The sequence below is a fragment of the Rhamphochromis sp. 'chilingali' genome, assembly GCF_963969265.1.
Source record: "Rhamphochromis sp. 'chilingali' genome assembly, chromosome: 12".
Taxonomy (NCBI): Eukaryota; Metazoa; Chordata; class Actinopteri; order Cichliformes; family Cichlidae; genus Rhamphochromis; species Rhamphochromis sp. 'chilingali'.
Genome location: NC_137939.1, coordinates 31,044,796 through 31,059,832, shown reverse-complemented (window position 1 = coordinate 31,059,832; position 15,037 = coordinate 31,044,796). Strand labels below are relative to the sequence as shown.

The window sequence follows — 15,037 nt, the reverse complement described above, 5'->3', positions numbered from 1 at the left end:
AACTGGAGACATCATATGTAAGTTGTTATTCTTACAGTAGTACATCCTAGTTCACTTTGAGGACACATGCATAGTTAGTGGTCTGTTAGTTTAAAGGTCAGCATTCACACTGTGATCACAAAATTTACATGACCGGCACCCTCACTGATAAGTCTTAAGATTTCACACGTTTTGCTGTGCTGTGCTTTGTTTTAAACAACTTCTAAATTCCTGGGAAATCTTTAAAAGAAAGTATAGTGTGTAAAGTTAGCATATACCAAAGAGCCACGTGACAGACAAATATACAGATATCCTCATCACTTTGATCAACATCATCATTTTTCCATGGCACACATCTCTAATACAACACCTCCATGTGTCTTGGGTAGTTTTGCCATGTCTACTAGAAAAAGTAAAGAGGCTTTTACTTCAGGAACCAGCCGTGTCTAAAACAGGGAATCCCACAAAATATACACCCCGACCACATGATGAAATGAAACCTAACTCTTTTGAGTTCTTTGGTTCAGAGCTCCCTGTATCCTCTGAAACCCTCAAAGTCCTAGATTGGTCCCAAATACTCTGCTGATGACATTATTTAAGGTCCACTCCTGGCCTCATAATAACTAATAGATTTCTAACGTTTCCCTGGCAGTGATTTCTCTGCCACACCTGGCCAATTTATTTCTGTTTTTGGTCCAAACTGACATCGTTAAAAGTAGATTAGGAACACTGAGTTGCTGTTAGAACCTGAGAAGGGAGCGGCCGGCTGCTAGGTTTGCGGAGAGAAACATGACAGATGTAGAGAAGAAGAAAATTGGGTAGTAAAAAGTCTTTCAGACGAACATGAAGCCTAAGATCCCCAAACATGTGTCTTCATGCATCTATTGGCACCCCCTACATTAGTTCAACCTGACCTGATTATTATGAAGCTGCTATATTGAGACAGATAAACTCCTGAATGCATTTCTTATACTGCTGCTCAGTGGGGCTGCTGATTGGGTATTGACCTGGCTGTCCAAAGGGTCCTTCTGACTCCCGCATCTCATCGTTCATCCGGGCAAGACGCAGCCTGAAGGAAAAAATGAGAAATCAAAAAGAGGATTTAGTTATTTGAAAAACACTTAATGGACTCTATAGTGCGTAAGTAAAACAACATACAGCGTGACTATATCTGCGTTGGCTTGCTGCACAGCTATACTCAGCGGATCCTGGCCATCTTCGTCACCATCGTTCTGTGTAGCTCCTCGTTTGAGGAATAAACACACCTGCCTGGAAAGACAAAAGAAAACAAGATCAATTATAACCAGAACTCAATGGTAATCATTTTTTAAAATATTTCAACCATAAGTTAGGTCACGTTTCTTTTACACTGGATGTATCTGTAAAAGTAAGGAAGGTTTAGTCTGTTTCCTTGTTGCAACCGGGGCCCACACAAAAACTAACCAAGGGCCGTGCTTTGAGAAGCCTGGCACTATTGGAGTGAAAATATGATTTATAGCCACTTTCAGTCAAACAATGGTTTTCCCGGGAGAACAACAAGCCTGAACTTCTCATAAAAGGAAAAGTCAATTCTTTTAAATCACTCATGCATGCCTTTTAAATAGGTTTCCTGCACGAGGCTCATTGTCCTGGACAAGCTTAGCATCACTCCAACAAAGCTCGCTTTACTAAACTGTAAACCATGTGTGAAGTGGTTAGAAATGCAGCAGGGAGAGTAAAACTCCTCATGACTCACCCCGTGTGTCCCAGATACGTGGCATGATGCAGGGGCCCCCTCCCTCTCGCGTCTCTTTGGTTGACGTCAGCAGCGTTCTGGAGCAGAAACTCACAGGCAATCAATGAACCCTAAAATAAAGCAGAAGTGAAAAGATGTTTACATTGGATTATGTCATAATCAGATTTTTTGTCTAATGAAAGACCGATGTGAGAAGTTTCCAGACCTCTTCGGTCGATTCACTCACCCCGATCACAGCCTGTATGAGGGGCGTTTTTCCTTCGTCTTCCTCGTTTACTAAATTGACATCAGCTCCATGAGCTAGCGCTGCAGCCATGACGGGGAGGTTACGAGCTTTCGAGGCTTTATAGAGCAGGGCTCCGGGATGAAGATCCCTTAGGTCCTCCAGGTCTGACGTCTCTGGCTCGGCCTCCAATTCAGCCTCTCCGCTCGAGTCCTCGGACACCTCACACTCTGAGGACAGCGTAACATAACTCAGCAACAGCATACAGACATAAAAGCAGCTCGTTACAGTTCATCCCCTGGACTCACCCTCCTCTGTGACGCTGTCCACTACTGAGCCAAACACCAGGATGTCTGTGCTGCCGTCTGTACTGCCTCCCAACCCGCTGTCGCTGCTCAGACCTGCCGGACCGGGAGGCGCCACAACATGGACACATTAGTCACAGCTGTCTCTTTCAGAGCAATTAGTGTCATTTTAATGGTGCAATAGTGAACACACAATCCAAGCTCTGTATTCCCATGCTTTAAAATGTGTGGTACAAAGGTGTGAGTGTCACAGTAGGGAGTTGCTTACTTCGAGGCCCAGATCCCGTATCAAAGTAGGAGAAGAGGGAGTCCAGCTCATCGGGACAGAACAGAGATTCTCGTCTGAACTTAGCAGCTGCTATGAGAGGAACAGAAAGAAAGCTTTTATATGGTGTCTAATTTGTATGAAAAACACTGGAAAACTACATCGCTAAGCTGCATTTCACCTGACATACCTGAGGAGAAGGTGGAGGGGGAGGTGTTTCCAGGCTCCTGTCGGTATCTCCGCCGTGTTTTGGGCACCGTCGTAGCGCTGTTGTGTCTTCGGCATTTCTTCACACTCCACCGCCGCTCCGACTTCCTCTCCCCGTTGATGAGTATCTCAGTGGAGCCCAGCTTCTTCAAGAATTTCTTCTCTACATATTTTGCCTTAATCCAGGCCTCTTTTTCTTGCCTGAACAAAACCACATGACATACGACTTTTGATGTTAGTGCCTCAAAGGTCACATGTTTATAGATCAGATTAGCTGCGCTTCATCAGTTCTCACCTTGAGCTGGATGGTAATGGTTTCTTAAGACCTTTTTCTTGGCAGGAGCCTTCATAGATGTGGTTGATGACGCTGTTTCCGAGTTCACACATCAACTACGAGGAAATATGACAATGATTAGGAACTTAAAGTAATAGTTTGATAGTTTAGGAATTATATTGGGCTTTTTGCTAAAGGGTAGCTGAGATAACCCAGATCACTCCCTTGTCTTTTTGTAAAATATAAATGCTTGCTAGCTTAGCATAAAAACTAAAAAGGGAAACTGCTAGTTTATCTAAGCTAAACAATCTCACCGTTGGTTTAACATTTCTGTTTTTAAACTAATTAAACAAACATAAAGCTCGTATTGGTTTCAGAGAAACATTTTGATATACATTTTGTGTATTTTGAGTAGTTGCCTTTAGACCACAGTTAGGGCTGTGCGATATGACCAAAATCTCATATCCCGATATAAGAATTCTATCATCCCGATAACGACATAAATCACAAAAATGTAACATTTTCTGTAAATTCTGTGAATCTCGGGCAGCTCGACTTGCGGGAAGTGTTTCCAGCTGCGCGTCATGTAGCTGGAGTCGAGTGTTTTAACCAATGCATGAAACTATACATTTTTAGACATAAGTTGTAAAGGCCGCCATTTTCTTTGTGAGTATTTATTACACGGCGTGCTGCGGGGAAAGCCTGTTCTAACGTTTGAGTCTAAGGTTTATTTTTTAGCACCTGTCGGCTCTTTTTTGCTTCTCATCCATAAATAATCTGCTCTTTCACGTGATTCAGTTTATTTTGAAAAGTCTCAACAGTATCTTGAGCTTTATTGTGAAAGGTTTATGTGGTACATAAACAAGCGGACACGCGATGCTGTTACCGTCGTTGTTGCTAACGACAATGCATAAAAACAGGCGCTAATCCGTCTGTAGTGTGGTTATATTAAATCTAAGAGAAAGAGAGAACTTTAAGAAATTAATATAGCCACTACAGGGACCATCAAAACAATGAAAAAATATTGCCGTAAACAGTTTATTTTGAAACAAACGATAGCGTAAAATGAAACGATAGACGTTTTTATATCGTCATCCGATACATATCGTTCTATCGAACAACCACAGTTAATATAATTTTAAATTTTTCTGTAATTTCTTAATGAATTTCAACTTTTGCCTAAATATTATGAACCAAACTGGAGTTTCCAGTTTGTTTCATATTATTTAGTTATAATAGTTTTTATTTGTTTTAGTGTTAGTGACATAGAAGCCTTTTTTTTTTTTTTACATTGATACATTATATACAATATAAAGTGGGTTATTTTATAACAACGTATTATGTTACGATATAAATACTTAAGTAATGGTCATGTAGATATCACATTCTCAAGAAACATGTTCATAAATGGTTTTGAAGATCAAAACAATTCCTGTATTTTTCTCTGTTTTAGATCATTTTATCAGTGCAAACTATCCTTTACTTTTATAAAAGTCTTATTATTGTTTTTATTTCAGTTAATTCAGTGTTTTTAAATCATTTTTTCCAAATAAGGTGTTCATTTTAGCTGGTTACAAGGATACTGCTTTGGAAAAAGCCAAACAAATAGGTTCCTCTTTAGTCTGACTTACTATCATATCTTATATTTTTAATGTTTATGGAGGTGTGCATGCACGACGGTCTGTTTGTCTGTTTGAACAGGTACACTCGTGTTTTAATGTGGGATTTCATCCAAACTGTGAAGCCTTTTGTCACAGTAGGTTTTAACAAGTGCTATAAGACAGTGATATCCATTTTTCATCTTCAGGTTATTCTAGTAATGTGTTAAAAACTGCCCCATGGCTGTTTAGCTGAGACTAATTGTACCTTTAATAATTCTGGTTCCCACGAGTCCAGCGTGAGTGAGCGCACCTTTGAGCAGTGAACTCCAAGACTCCTGCAAGAGAAACATATTCAGAGTCCAGAGATGTGCTGTTGATGTTCTGTAGTCAAACTGTTTAGTGCTTAAAGGGGAAGAATTTCACTTTGTTAGGACTGTAAAGCAGCAGATGGCGTCCAGCTCGACAAAACAAAAAGCAGTTTATATTCTTCTAATATGAAAAGATGCACCATGGCGTTGTGTGGTGACCTGATTTGAATCCCGGGCTCCTAATGTCATGCAAATCACTGTCTGGTATCTAGGCAACTGTTGCACGTTAGAAAAAAACTGCACTGAGCTACAAGAGGCCACGTCTGATCTCTCTGTGAGAAGAACAGTCCAAAGGAGGAGCATGAATATTCAACAGGTGGGCACACACGCATTCAGGGACGGGATTTGAGATTACATAAGCAGTGAAAATTGTGGCTGCAAAATAAACAAAACTCCTAAGGGATCAGACGCCTGAAAACGACCCTCAATGACGCCACAGTGTGATGGAATGAAACAAAAGTGCAAAGGAAGTGTCTTTCTGCAAACATGGTGCCTCCATTCAGCAGCATTACATCATATCCAGCACTGAATTCAGCTATTCAATGACTTATCACTCTGTGAAAACTCTCACTCAAGGCACGACTGATCCAATAAGCAGTGTCCTGCACTTTAATCTGTCAGCAGCGTGTGTGGCAGAACGTGCTCTCCCAACTTTAGCAGGCTGCTGGCACCTCTTCCTGTCCTCAGAGCCAGCAGCCGCCACACAGCACGAGGCAGGTTTAGAGGAAGCGCTCAGATTCTTTAAGTCCACCCTAAAGATGCTTATCGTGCTTAATTGTGCAGTTTGACATTGAGAGGCTGTTTTCACACTCTTCTTCTGTTGGGAAGTCAATATGACTATGATGACCTTCCCTTTAACGTGACACTGGCAGACTCCAATGCTAAGCTAAAAGTGACAACCTACGGAAAATATGACAAAAACAACCCAGGACTGTGGAGCTGCTGGAATACTATCAGACAAGAATGAGTCAAGGTTCCTCTTCCAGAGGACTCAGTTCCCACGTGTTTATAGACTGTAGTTAAAAGAAGAGGAGATGGTATAGTATAGTAAACATGGCCCTGTCCAAACTTTTCTGAGAATAATGCAGGCGTTTTTTCTACCTGTGGATGCCGGAGCACTCGATGCACAGCAGGATGCCGAGGTTGATTGAGGCCCAGCGAGGGTCGGCCTGACCGCAGTCGCAGCACTGCTCGTTCCCCGGCAGACACTGGATCCGCTGCAGGATGGTCTCGCCCCGGGCGCTGCGCTCCCGTGGCTCACTGGCTGAATCGATGCTGCTTGTGGATGGAGAGGCTGTTCTGTCCAGATGCTACAAACAAATGCTATCAGTTAGGACGGAATTTCATTCAATTTTAGTGAAACAAAGTATTATTTGTTATAAATTGAGAGGAAGTATGTGGAGTTGTGTCGATGTGAATTAAACTTTACAGATTAAACAAATGAGATAAAACGTTAAGTTTAAATATCCTAATAGGAACATCTGCTACGACTGGACTATTTTTTTATAACAGGTATTTTAGTCTAGGGCATTGCAGCATAATTTATTAACTGATCATAGAGCAACTGTGGGTGTTAGATAAATAGATTATAGTGGAATAAAAAGTACCATATTTCAATTAAAACATGGAAAAACATCCCATAAACAAGCATTTTTTCCCATTAATTTTGACTCACCTCTATGTAGTACGTGTCTGGGCTCTCTCTGTAGGCTGAAGCGATGCTAGCTTGAACAGCCTGAATCCACAAATGTCTTAACTTCTCAGACTCAGCCTGAAGCATACAGCTCCTGAAAGATGCCCACATTATATTCATGAATCAGAAAAAGGATTGTTGTAATATTTATGATTACCTAAAGCACAGATTAAGAAAGAATAAAGTAAAGCAAGCCACCTCCTGATGCTGTACCTGCACAGCAGTGATTTGAACAAAGCAGTCAATATTTAATTTATTTTTTTATGTGAGTTTAAATTTAGAGATACTTAGTAAATTGAAACTTTGTGATAAGTAACTTTAAAATTTGAGATATGGCCTGAATTCCTGTATTTATGACTGAGGTAGGATCTAGACCCTTGATGACCCTAAACTGGATGGATAGGATTGATTGTTGTGCAATCATTTTCTCTTTCAGCTATAAAAGTCTCACATAGATGCGTGCTAATTTTGGCTAAGATTATTACCAAGGAACAACTTCTGATGGGAAAATTCTAATCCCAATATGATGACTTCTGGCTCTAAAAAAACAACATGGTGGCAGCTAAATTACTATGTTGTGGCTTGAAAATGCAAAACGCAGAAATCAATGGGTCACTTTGCTACAGTCTATGATTATTACTAGACAAATAAACATGACACAGACACACTTTGACTTGGTGGCGTCTCTAGAGGAAAAGTTACAGGATCACCATAGTCAGACCACAGTGATCTGAGCCATTGATCCCAGTATGGTCACCAGTTTATCATTATCATGGCATCGTGCTTATTTACTTGGAGGGGGAGACGACTTCAAAGCAGAACCTCCTCTCGATGTCCTCGCATGGTTTAACAGAGCATAGCCGGAGGTCCTCCACTACCACCGTCAGAGAATCCTGCAAACACAAAAACATCTTCTCATTCCTGATATCATCAACACAGAAAACAGCCATTTTCCTTCTAGAATATACATTTTTCCTGACCAGCTGTTGGCTCCCCCTGAGGGTACACTGAGACCCGAGAGGTTAAGCATTCAGGCTAAAACAGACAGAGCAGTTTTTATTTTATGTTTATTAATCTCTGACCTGCTTAACATGCATAATTCAATGTAGATCACCATAAACAGCACTACTAAATTCTCACAAGCCACATCATCCCTAAAGAAAGCTGACATGGACTAAAGTGGACTTACCTTGAGCTTCTTCTGATAGACCAGCTGACTGTTTTGTATGGAGAACCACCGTCTAGACAGAGGGAGAGAAATAAAAACATTTGAAATGGGATGCATCACATCATCACAACCTTTTTAAGGTATTTTACTCTTTATTAGTAGTATTATAAAGTTTCTAAAGTAGGTCACCTCCTCTGTTTTTTGGATTATGTTTGGAATAACTGACTAAAATCACGGAGCCAAACAAATCTCCTGTTTTATAAAGAGATTATCTAAGCCTTAAGAGATACAGGACCTTGACATATGGTTAAAAGCTCTGATCCCAGAGAACAAACCTTTGAGCTTCGGCTGGCTCCATCAAAGTTTGGTTGGCTGCTCTAACATATTCATCCGTCTATATTAATAAAATCTTAATAACACCATGAATTCACCTTTAACAGCTTCTGTCTCTCCTAATCTATCCTTTGCTTAGGAGAAAGAGTCAAGCAAGCCTCCAGCAGGTCCTGGTGATGTATTGACGTCACAGTTTGCGTGATTAATGCATTATGCATAGCATGAGCTAGAACTGGTCCCCACTGAGGACTCGGTTAAATGCAGAGAACACATTTCCCTACATTAATAAAAGATAACATAAAACATTTACCATGTATTTATTTACAAATGTATTAACTATGACTATGCATCTAGTCTAGAATAATTTTTTTGTTCCTTCTGCTTCAGGTTTTGCATTAAGAAACTCTTTAATGGCCCATCTATGTTAAAGGAAGGTAATAAAAATGTATCTTCAAGGCTCTTTCTGACTGGAAATTCAAGATTTTATCCTCTTTAATTGAATCTGAGATTTTACTTTATAAAGACAATTCATTATATTTTCTAAATTATGTAATTAAAATGAACTACTAATAAATTCTAGTCCTATTAGTAAATAGGAATTTTCTTTATTTCTACTTAACCTTTTTCCTTCATGTAGTTCCTGCCTATTATGAAGTATTCTATTGAGCAATATATACTGAGCCTGCTTATTAATGCCATTTGTTTGGTTGTGTTTATTGTTTCGTCCATAACTACTCGTTTTTAAGATATTTTCCTAACTATTTTCTTTACTCGTCATTTCACCAAATTATTACTAGTACTTTCGATAAGTTTGTCATTTTTGTGACTTAAAATATTCCCTTTAAAACTTCACTCGGTTTTCAGAGTACCGGGGTTACCCTGGTAACCAAACTTTTCTTTATTGCGTGACATATTGTATAATGAAAGTAAAACTGCTTTGTCAGATCTCTTTGAAAAGGAGATGAGGCTTACGTAGCATAAATGTTTGTGTGGATTTTTGTAGTTACCTGTTCCAGGTCTTAAACGCATTGCTGGCCCTCTTGAACAGGTAGCCCTCCATCACCACACCATTAGGAGCATCCACGTTAAACTCCACCTTCGATTCGTCATAGGAAAAGTCCTGAAGGAGAAGAAGGGCAAAATAAATCCTGTCTGTCACAGATGGAAGCCAAAGGCCTATTTACTGCTGGCAGGGTGTCGTTTTAACCTGTTAATGGCCAAATGAGGAAAACCAAAAATTTTTCTGTAGTGAAGAGGCTGCATCTGAGGTATTCCTCAAATACCAGCATACATACTGTATATAAACCATCTGAATCATCATAACTCGTGTGATGTAGAAATGGTCACATGTGAAGCTGCATGCCTACTAACTCTGTGGCACATTGGGAACAGATGTGACTGTGATGCAGATTATTACATAAACACAGTGATTCATGTGAAATTCGCCTTCAGCCTCTTTCATGACTGCCTTTACTGCTGGCCAATGGAAAACAAAAGCAAGCAGGTATGCAGGGGTGAAGGCCAAGTCGAGGCCCTGAAGGGTTGCAGGAAGAAATCATTTAAACTTCAGTGTTTTGGTAACCTACATTCTTAAAAGTAATTTCATATGCAGCAGGACAGAATATTAACTTATCCAGTATTAAATTTCAGCTTTGCATGCATGCAGCCCGGAGAAAATAGCAGACCTAAGCGTCCCAGCAGAGCGGGTTTTAGGCTGTTTCTTGTTCAAATGTAGAGAACACATGAGCGTTTCTGCTGACGCGACCCTTCAAACTACTCTGCTGTTTCATAACAATGGGGGATATGCACACCATTAGCTTCTTGCTGCTTGTTTAAATAATAGAACAACTTGCTGCATTACACACGTCCCCGTTTTGAATATATACACATGAATGAATTCCAGAGCAGAGACAGGGACTTTGAGCGGAGTAACCAACAACTCATGGAGGCTCATAGGAAACAAAAAACAAACAAATGCACTTGAAAACTTAAAAATGAGTCATTTATAATCATTTTGTACGCACCTCCTGCCTAAGCTTCAACAAACAGTAGACATAAAATCTGTCCAACTCCCAAAACTTTCAAAAAGGACTGTACATAAGAAGGAGTCCTTCAAAATCTTTCAAACTCAAATCTGTTGCTTTCCGTTTACAATTAAAGTAAAAACTTTTACTACTTTTAGTATTATCTAACATACTTAGTTATATTATATTTACAGGATAACAGTTTTCCACAAGAAAAAGGGAAGTTAGACATCCTTCGATGTAATTTTCAACGATAGTTACAATTACATGACAATTCAGAGTGGACAGTGACACCCCAGAACCCCCCTTTTAGCCCAGCCCATGCACAGACAGAGAACACTACAGGCATTGATATCACGGAGTCACAGTCTGCTGCAACCAGTCAACACAAATCTCGGCTAGCACCTGAGGAAACTATCACATCAGCAACTCTTTAATATGAAAAACTCATCATGTTATTTCTTTCCACATCCTCCACCACTTCTCCAAGTTTAATGAAATATAGTCAGGTAGACTTACAGTAACTTTATTAAACAAAAACAGCAATGAAACATAGCAAACATACCTTTGATTAGGCTTCCAATCAACAACACATGCCAGAAACCAAAATGAGATGACAAAATAAACCTGCTACAAATGGATGATGCAAAATTCCCACGCAAATCCACAGTTCAAAGTTTGCATGAATTTGAGCTTTTTCTGCATGACTGCATTTTCCTGTGTCCATTGCTCTTAACATTAATACGCATGTACGCATGTGTTACTGAGCATTATGACTGAGAGTTTAATCGGAGACTGTGCCAAGAGACAGCTATGTTAGAGAATAAGTAAGCTAGAGATAAAGGGAGAAAGCGACAGGATGTTATAGCACAAAGCATTTACCAGCACTGCTTCCTTTAAAGTAATAGAAAACAAGAATAAAGATGAATAGTGTGCAAAACCACCCACCAAACTACGGTCGAACCGGCAAAAGATCTTCATTCTCAAACGCTTCAAATGCTCCGATAACATTAAAATGCACAAAAAAAACTTGTAAAACGGCTCCTGAAAAGTGGATTCCTCAGAGTAAAAGCATGTCTGTCTCCGTGCTGCAGCTCTCACGCTTTGTGCTGCTGCAGTCCGATGAGTAATTCCAACACTGACATGTGTGCCTTCCACTACAGCCACCTGCCTGCCACCCTGTGAGCCTCCAGATTATGGCTAATTACCATACAGCTGCCAATGTATCCCTGGCAGGGAGGTGTGGAGGAATTGCGGACTTTGCTATGCTGTCCTGTAGCTGCTCTTGACCCTCCAAAAAAGCAAGTTTCAACTCCCTAAACACACCTCCCTTACTGAAGAGGACCCACTGAGAATCCAACAGGCAGCCAGCCAAGACCCCAAACAAATCCTACAACTGAAGGCTTGATTTACCGGCCACACTGACAGCAGCTCTGCCCACTTAAATCCCTGAAATGTAACTGATAAGCCGGCGAGAAATCAAGTCGACACAGCTTACCTGCACATCGCCGCACGCTGGAGGAAACACTGAACAAGCTCTGCACTCTGCAAGCTTTCAAATCCACAACAAAGATCATCTATTTTTAATGAAGCAACGTCACACAGACCAAAAAAAAAAACCATCAGTGAATTATTAAACAAGCAGCCGGCCTCAAAGTATTACGAGCAAATATGTAAACTGATGTGGAACAGCAGGCAGGAAAAAGAAAAAACAGATGGGAACACTGGATGATGAAAACACAGTGTCCTGATACTTCATCCACCTGCTGCTCCTGTACGCAGGTTGGTGTGCAAACCTAATACACCAAATGGTGAGCCCAGTTGGCTGTAGTGATTACACAGTCATCACTCATCTGCAGCATCCTTCTGTTCTCATTAATACTACAGTCTGACTGCTGTCATACCTGTAAGACATCTGCTTAGCCACTTCCCACTAATCCTCAACCAACCTGCTTGGTTTTTTCTACAAGTTTCCTGAACATCCTTTAAAATACTAAACTGATACTAAACAGTCTCCTGGAACTGATCTGTTATGCCAACATGAAGGAAACAACCACAACAAGACAACAACAAAGAATGGCACTGGTCACACATTAAGGTTAATGCTTTAATTGAACAATGAGCTTTAACAACATCCTCAATAGCAGATGTTGATGGATTAGCAGCTACCTAAATCCCTGACTGGGCTATAAGAAAACTTTCCTGTGGAAATAAAGCTTCTCCCCAAATACCTGGAAATTTGTCTAATGAGGTCTGAGTGTTTGGACATCATCTAATCTGAGAAAGGAGAAAAGTATTTACACAGAGCAGATCTGGGGCACCTATTACTTCAGAAAATGTTAAACGGGACAAAAAAGAATAGCCATTATTGCATTTTTTGCTTGGAATTTTAATAAGCCAATAAGTTAAGAAACAATTTGTTTTTTTATTTAACAAGCTCTCAAGGAAAATATCATTTAACTGGAGTGACGTAACCAACTTACAGAGGAAAATATTTCATCATTACTAAATCACAAACAACCATGTGGAACACCTCATAATTAAAATAAACTTGGTGATGCATAAGGGGCAGCAGGCAGAACTCCGCTGGTTACCTAAATCTAGGATAGTAGGCAGAGCTTGGACAGGACTTCTCCATTAAACCTGTGGTTAAAAATGAATGGCTCTGGCATTTAGCTATCTGCACTGTGCAATGTGTACCCACACAGCAATAGTGACAGTTCTCAGTTGGAGTACTTTTAACTCCCTTTCTACCCCCCAGTTGCCCCTTTGCCCTGTGTAAGTTTACACAAACCTTATTGCACATGCTCAGTGTGATGAAGAAGAAAAGAGACCAAATGACAAAGTAGGCCAATACTGATCTAAAAGCAGCTGACAGTAAAAGAGGCTGAACATCCTACCCTCAAATCAAATCATCAAATGAGCTTCAGGGAAACTAGACATTAATTATTATAATGTATATAAATGAAATAACCCAGGGAATCAGTAAAAAAAAAATAGAGAAGCTGACTGATTTATATTATACTTTAAAAGCACATTCTGTGGTAAAATGTTAGACCGGTGTCTATTTTAGTACACCACCATGATCTCTCTGCAGAGGCCCATGTAAGAGACAGGTTCTACATAGGCCTTTCAAGCTAACTTCAGTGTTTCTAATTGTTTCGTATAAATGATTCAGGATGCACTTCAGCTTGCCCTCAAGGCTTCAGGAGTCCAACTACAGCTGCAGAAAACTTCAAAGGAGTTTGCCAATGTTCCCTGCTAACACTGTGGGCTAAGCTGCAACCGCCTCCTCTGACACTAAAATAAAGAGGTGCTTGAAGTAGAAAAACAGAATTCACATGGGAAGACAGATGAAGGCATACTCACCTGCATGAGGGTCTGGGAGGAGATGGTGGCATTTGAAACATACAAGAAGAAGAAAAGAGAGGAGAGCATTAGCACCACCAACAGCAGACTGGTTAAAATGAGGATAATAGGCTAATCTTTCAGTTTCAGCGCGCCTCTGATTATCCTCATTACTGGATTTCCATCACTTTAGGAATGAGAAACAAAACACACCTATTGAAATAACAAAATGTTTTCATTCAGTGCGGTTTCAGCTAGTTTATTTACCACTACAGGCCCCTTGGTGATCAATGTTTGATGAAGCTTAGTGTCTAACAGATCAATAACTGGCCCCACATGCTACCCATCCCTTCCCTGTGGGTCTATCCTCAGCCCAGACCACAATGCCTGGAGGCTGACCAGAGCTGACTGACAGATGGTCACTGATCCTGGGGTCCAGACGATCCAGACCCATGCTGAAAATAAGTCTTTGTAAATTATTAAACATGCCTGCCATGCCTAACCTTGTCGATTTTGTTTTTGGGAAAATTATTAGAAAGCCAATAATACTGACAATTTAAAAAAAATAAACAAGGTAAGTTATACTCTATTTACTCCAAAAGTTGGAAAATTGAGTGTCACAGCAGACACAATCAACAGAAAAAATTGCAAATTTTTGAGACAATTGAGGATTTTAAAAGGGGAAAAAGCTCAATTTTAGTTACATTAAAAGTTTATAGAAAAATGTAAAAACAAAATTAAACATTTGTGAAGCAAAAATAAATAGTAAATCAAAGAAAATACAATAGCTTAATAAAATAAAGGAAACAAGGCAAATAGTTCAACAAGGTAAAAAAAAAAATACAGTAAAGAAGAACCTCAATTAAAATATGTTAAATATGAGAGCTCACTGAATAAAAAAATAACAATTAAGTAGTATTTAGTAGATACTACTTAATAGGATTGGTATTTTGTTATGAAACCGTAGAGTTTCTGTACATGACATTGTGGGATCGTAGCTAAAATAGTTGTTAGCTAATAATGGTAAACAACACAAAGAATTGACAGCTCTACTTAAAGGTGACAGTGTTTTGACTCTACAATATACTTGTTGCTATGCAACCAATTAAAAATAAAGACTTGATGAGATATAATGTTTAACCTGAAAAACATTTTTATTTAACCTGTGTTAAGGAATAAACCTAAGTTAGTTCAAACTATCACCTGTTAGCATGCTAATGTTAGCTTATTATCACTAGTACTAATAGCAGTTTTTGTTCACTATAGCTAGCTAGTTTATTATTCTTTACTTCTGGTTTCTATTGCACTTTTTCATGACTGCTCAGCTGCAAGTGTTTGCAGACAAGTCCACATCTTCTATACGAACTACAGACCACCGTGGCAATCTGCCTGTGATCAAAACAATCACAGGCAATGTGGCTCAGCACCCTCTGTGTGACAGATCTCACCCATTTACAGCCAGAAGACACCCAGAGGATACAGTGTTGGTAGAGTCAAGTTTTTTTTAGAGTCTT

General features: G+C 39.7%; 1 protein-coding gene across 5 annotated transcripts in view; it reads right to left on the bottom strand.

Moving 5' to 3' along the window:
* LOC308406734 (arf-GAP with coiled-coil, ANK repeat and PH domain-containing protein 3-like) overlaps nucleotides 1-15,037 on the bottom strand; it is a 69,667-nt gene that overhangs the window by 5,536 nt on the left and 49,094 nt on the right. The window contains exons 10-24 of one of the 5 annotated variants that reach the window (XM_080897926.1): nucleotides 13,545-13,556; nucleotides 9,159-9,271; nucleotides 7,840-7,891; nucleotides 7,443-7,543; nucleotides 6,633-6,744; nucleotides 6,059-6,267; nucleotides 4,855-4,924; nucleotides 3,010-3,104; nucleotides 2,698-2,915; nucleotides 2,511-2,600; nucleotides 2,246-2,347; nucleotides 1,941-2,167; nucleotides 1,715-1,824; nucleotides 1,138-1,248; nucleotides 894-1,048 (exon numbers count right to left, since the gene is read on the bottom strand). In XM_080897926.1, the coding sequence (XP_080754052.1) occupies nucleotides 901-1,048; nucleotides 1,138-1,248; nucleotides 1,715-1,824; nucleotides 1,941-2,167; nucleotides 2,246-2,347; nucleotides 2,511-2,600; nucleotides 2,698-2,915; nucleotides 3,010-3,104; nucleotides 4,855-4,924; nucleotides 6,059-6,267; nucleotides 6,633-6,744; nucleotides 7,443-7,543; nucleotides 7,840-7,891; nucleotides 9,159-9,271; nucleotides 13,545-13,556 (1,770 nt within the window). In that variant the 3' untranslated portion in view covers nucleotides 894-900. The remainder of the gene's footprint in view (nucleotides 1-893; nucleotides 1,049-1,137; nucleotides 1,249-1,714; nucleotides 1,825-1,940; nucleotides 2,168-2,245; nucleotides 2,348-2,510; nucleotides 2,601-2,697; nucleotides 2,916-3,009; nucleotides 3,105-4,854; nucleotides 4,925-6,058; nucleotides 6,268-6,632; nucleotides 6,745-7,442; nucleotides 7,544-7,839; nucleotides 7,892-9,158; nucleotides 9,272-13,544; nucleotides 13,557-15,037) is intronic. The other 4 variants (XM_080897923.1, XM_080897925.1, XM_080897922.1 and 1 more) reach the window with 4 other exon arrangements.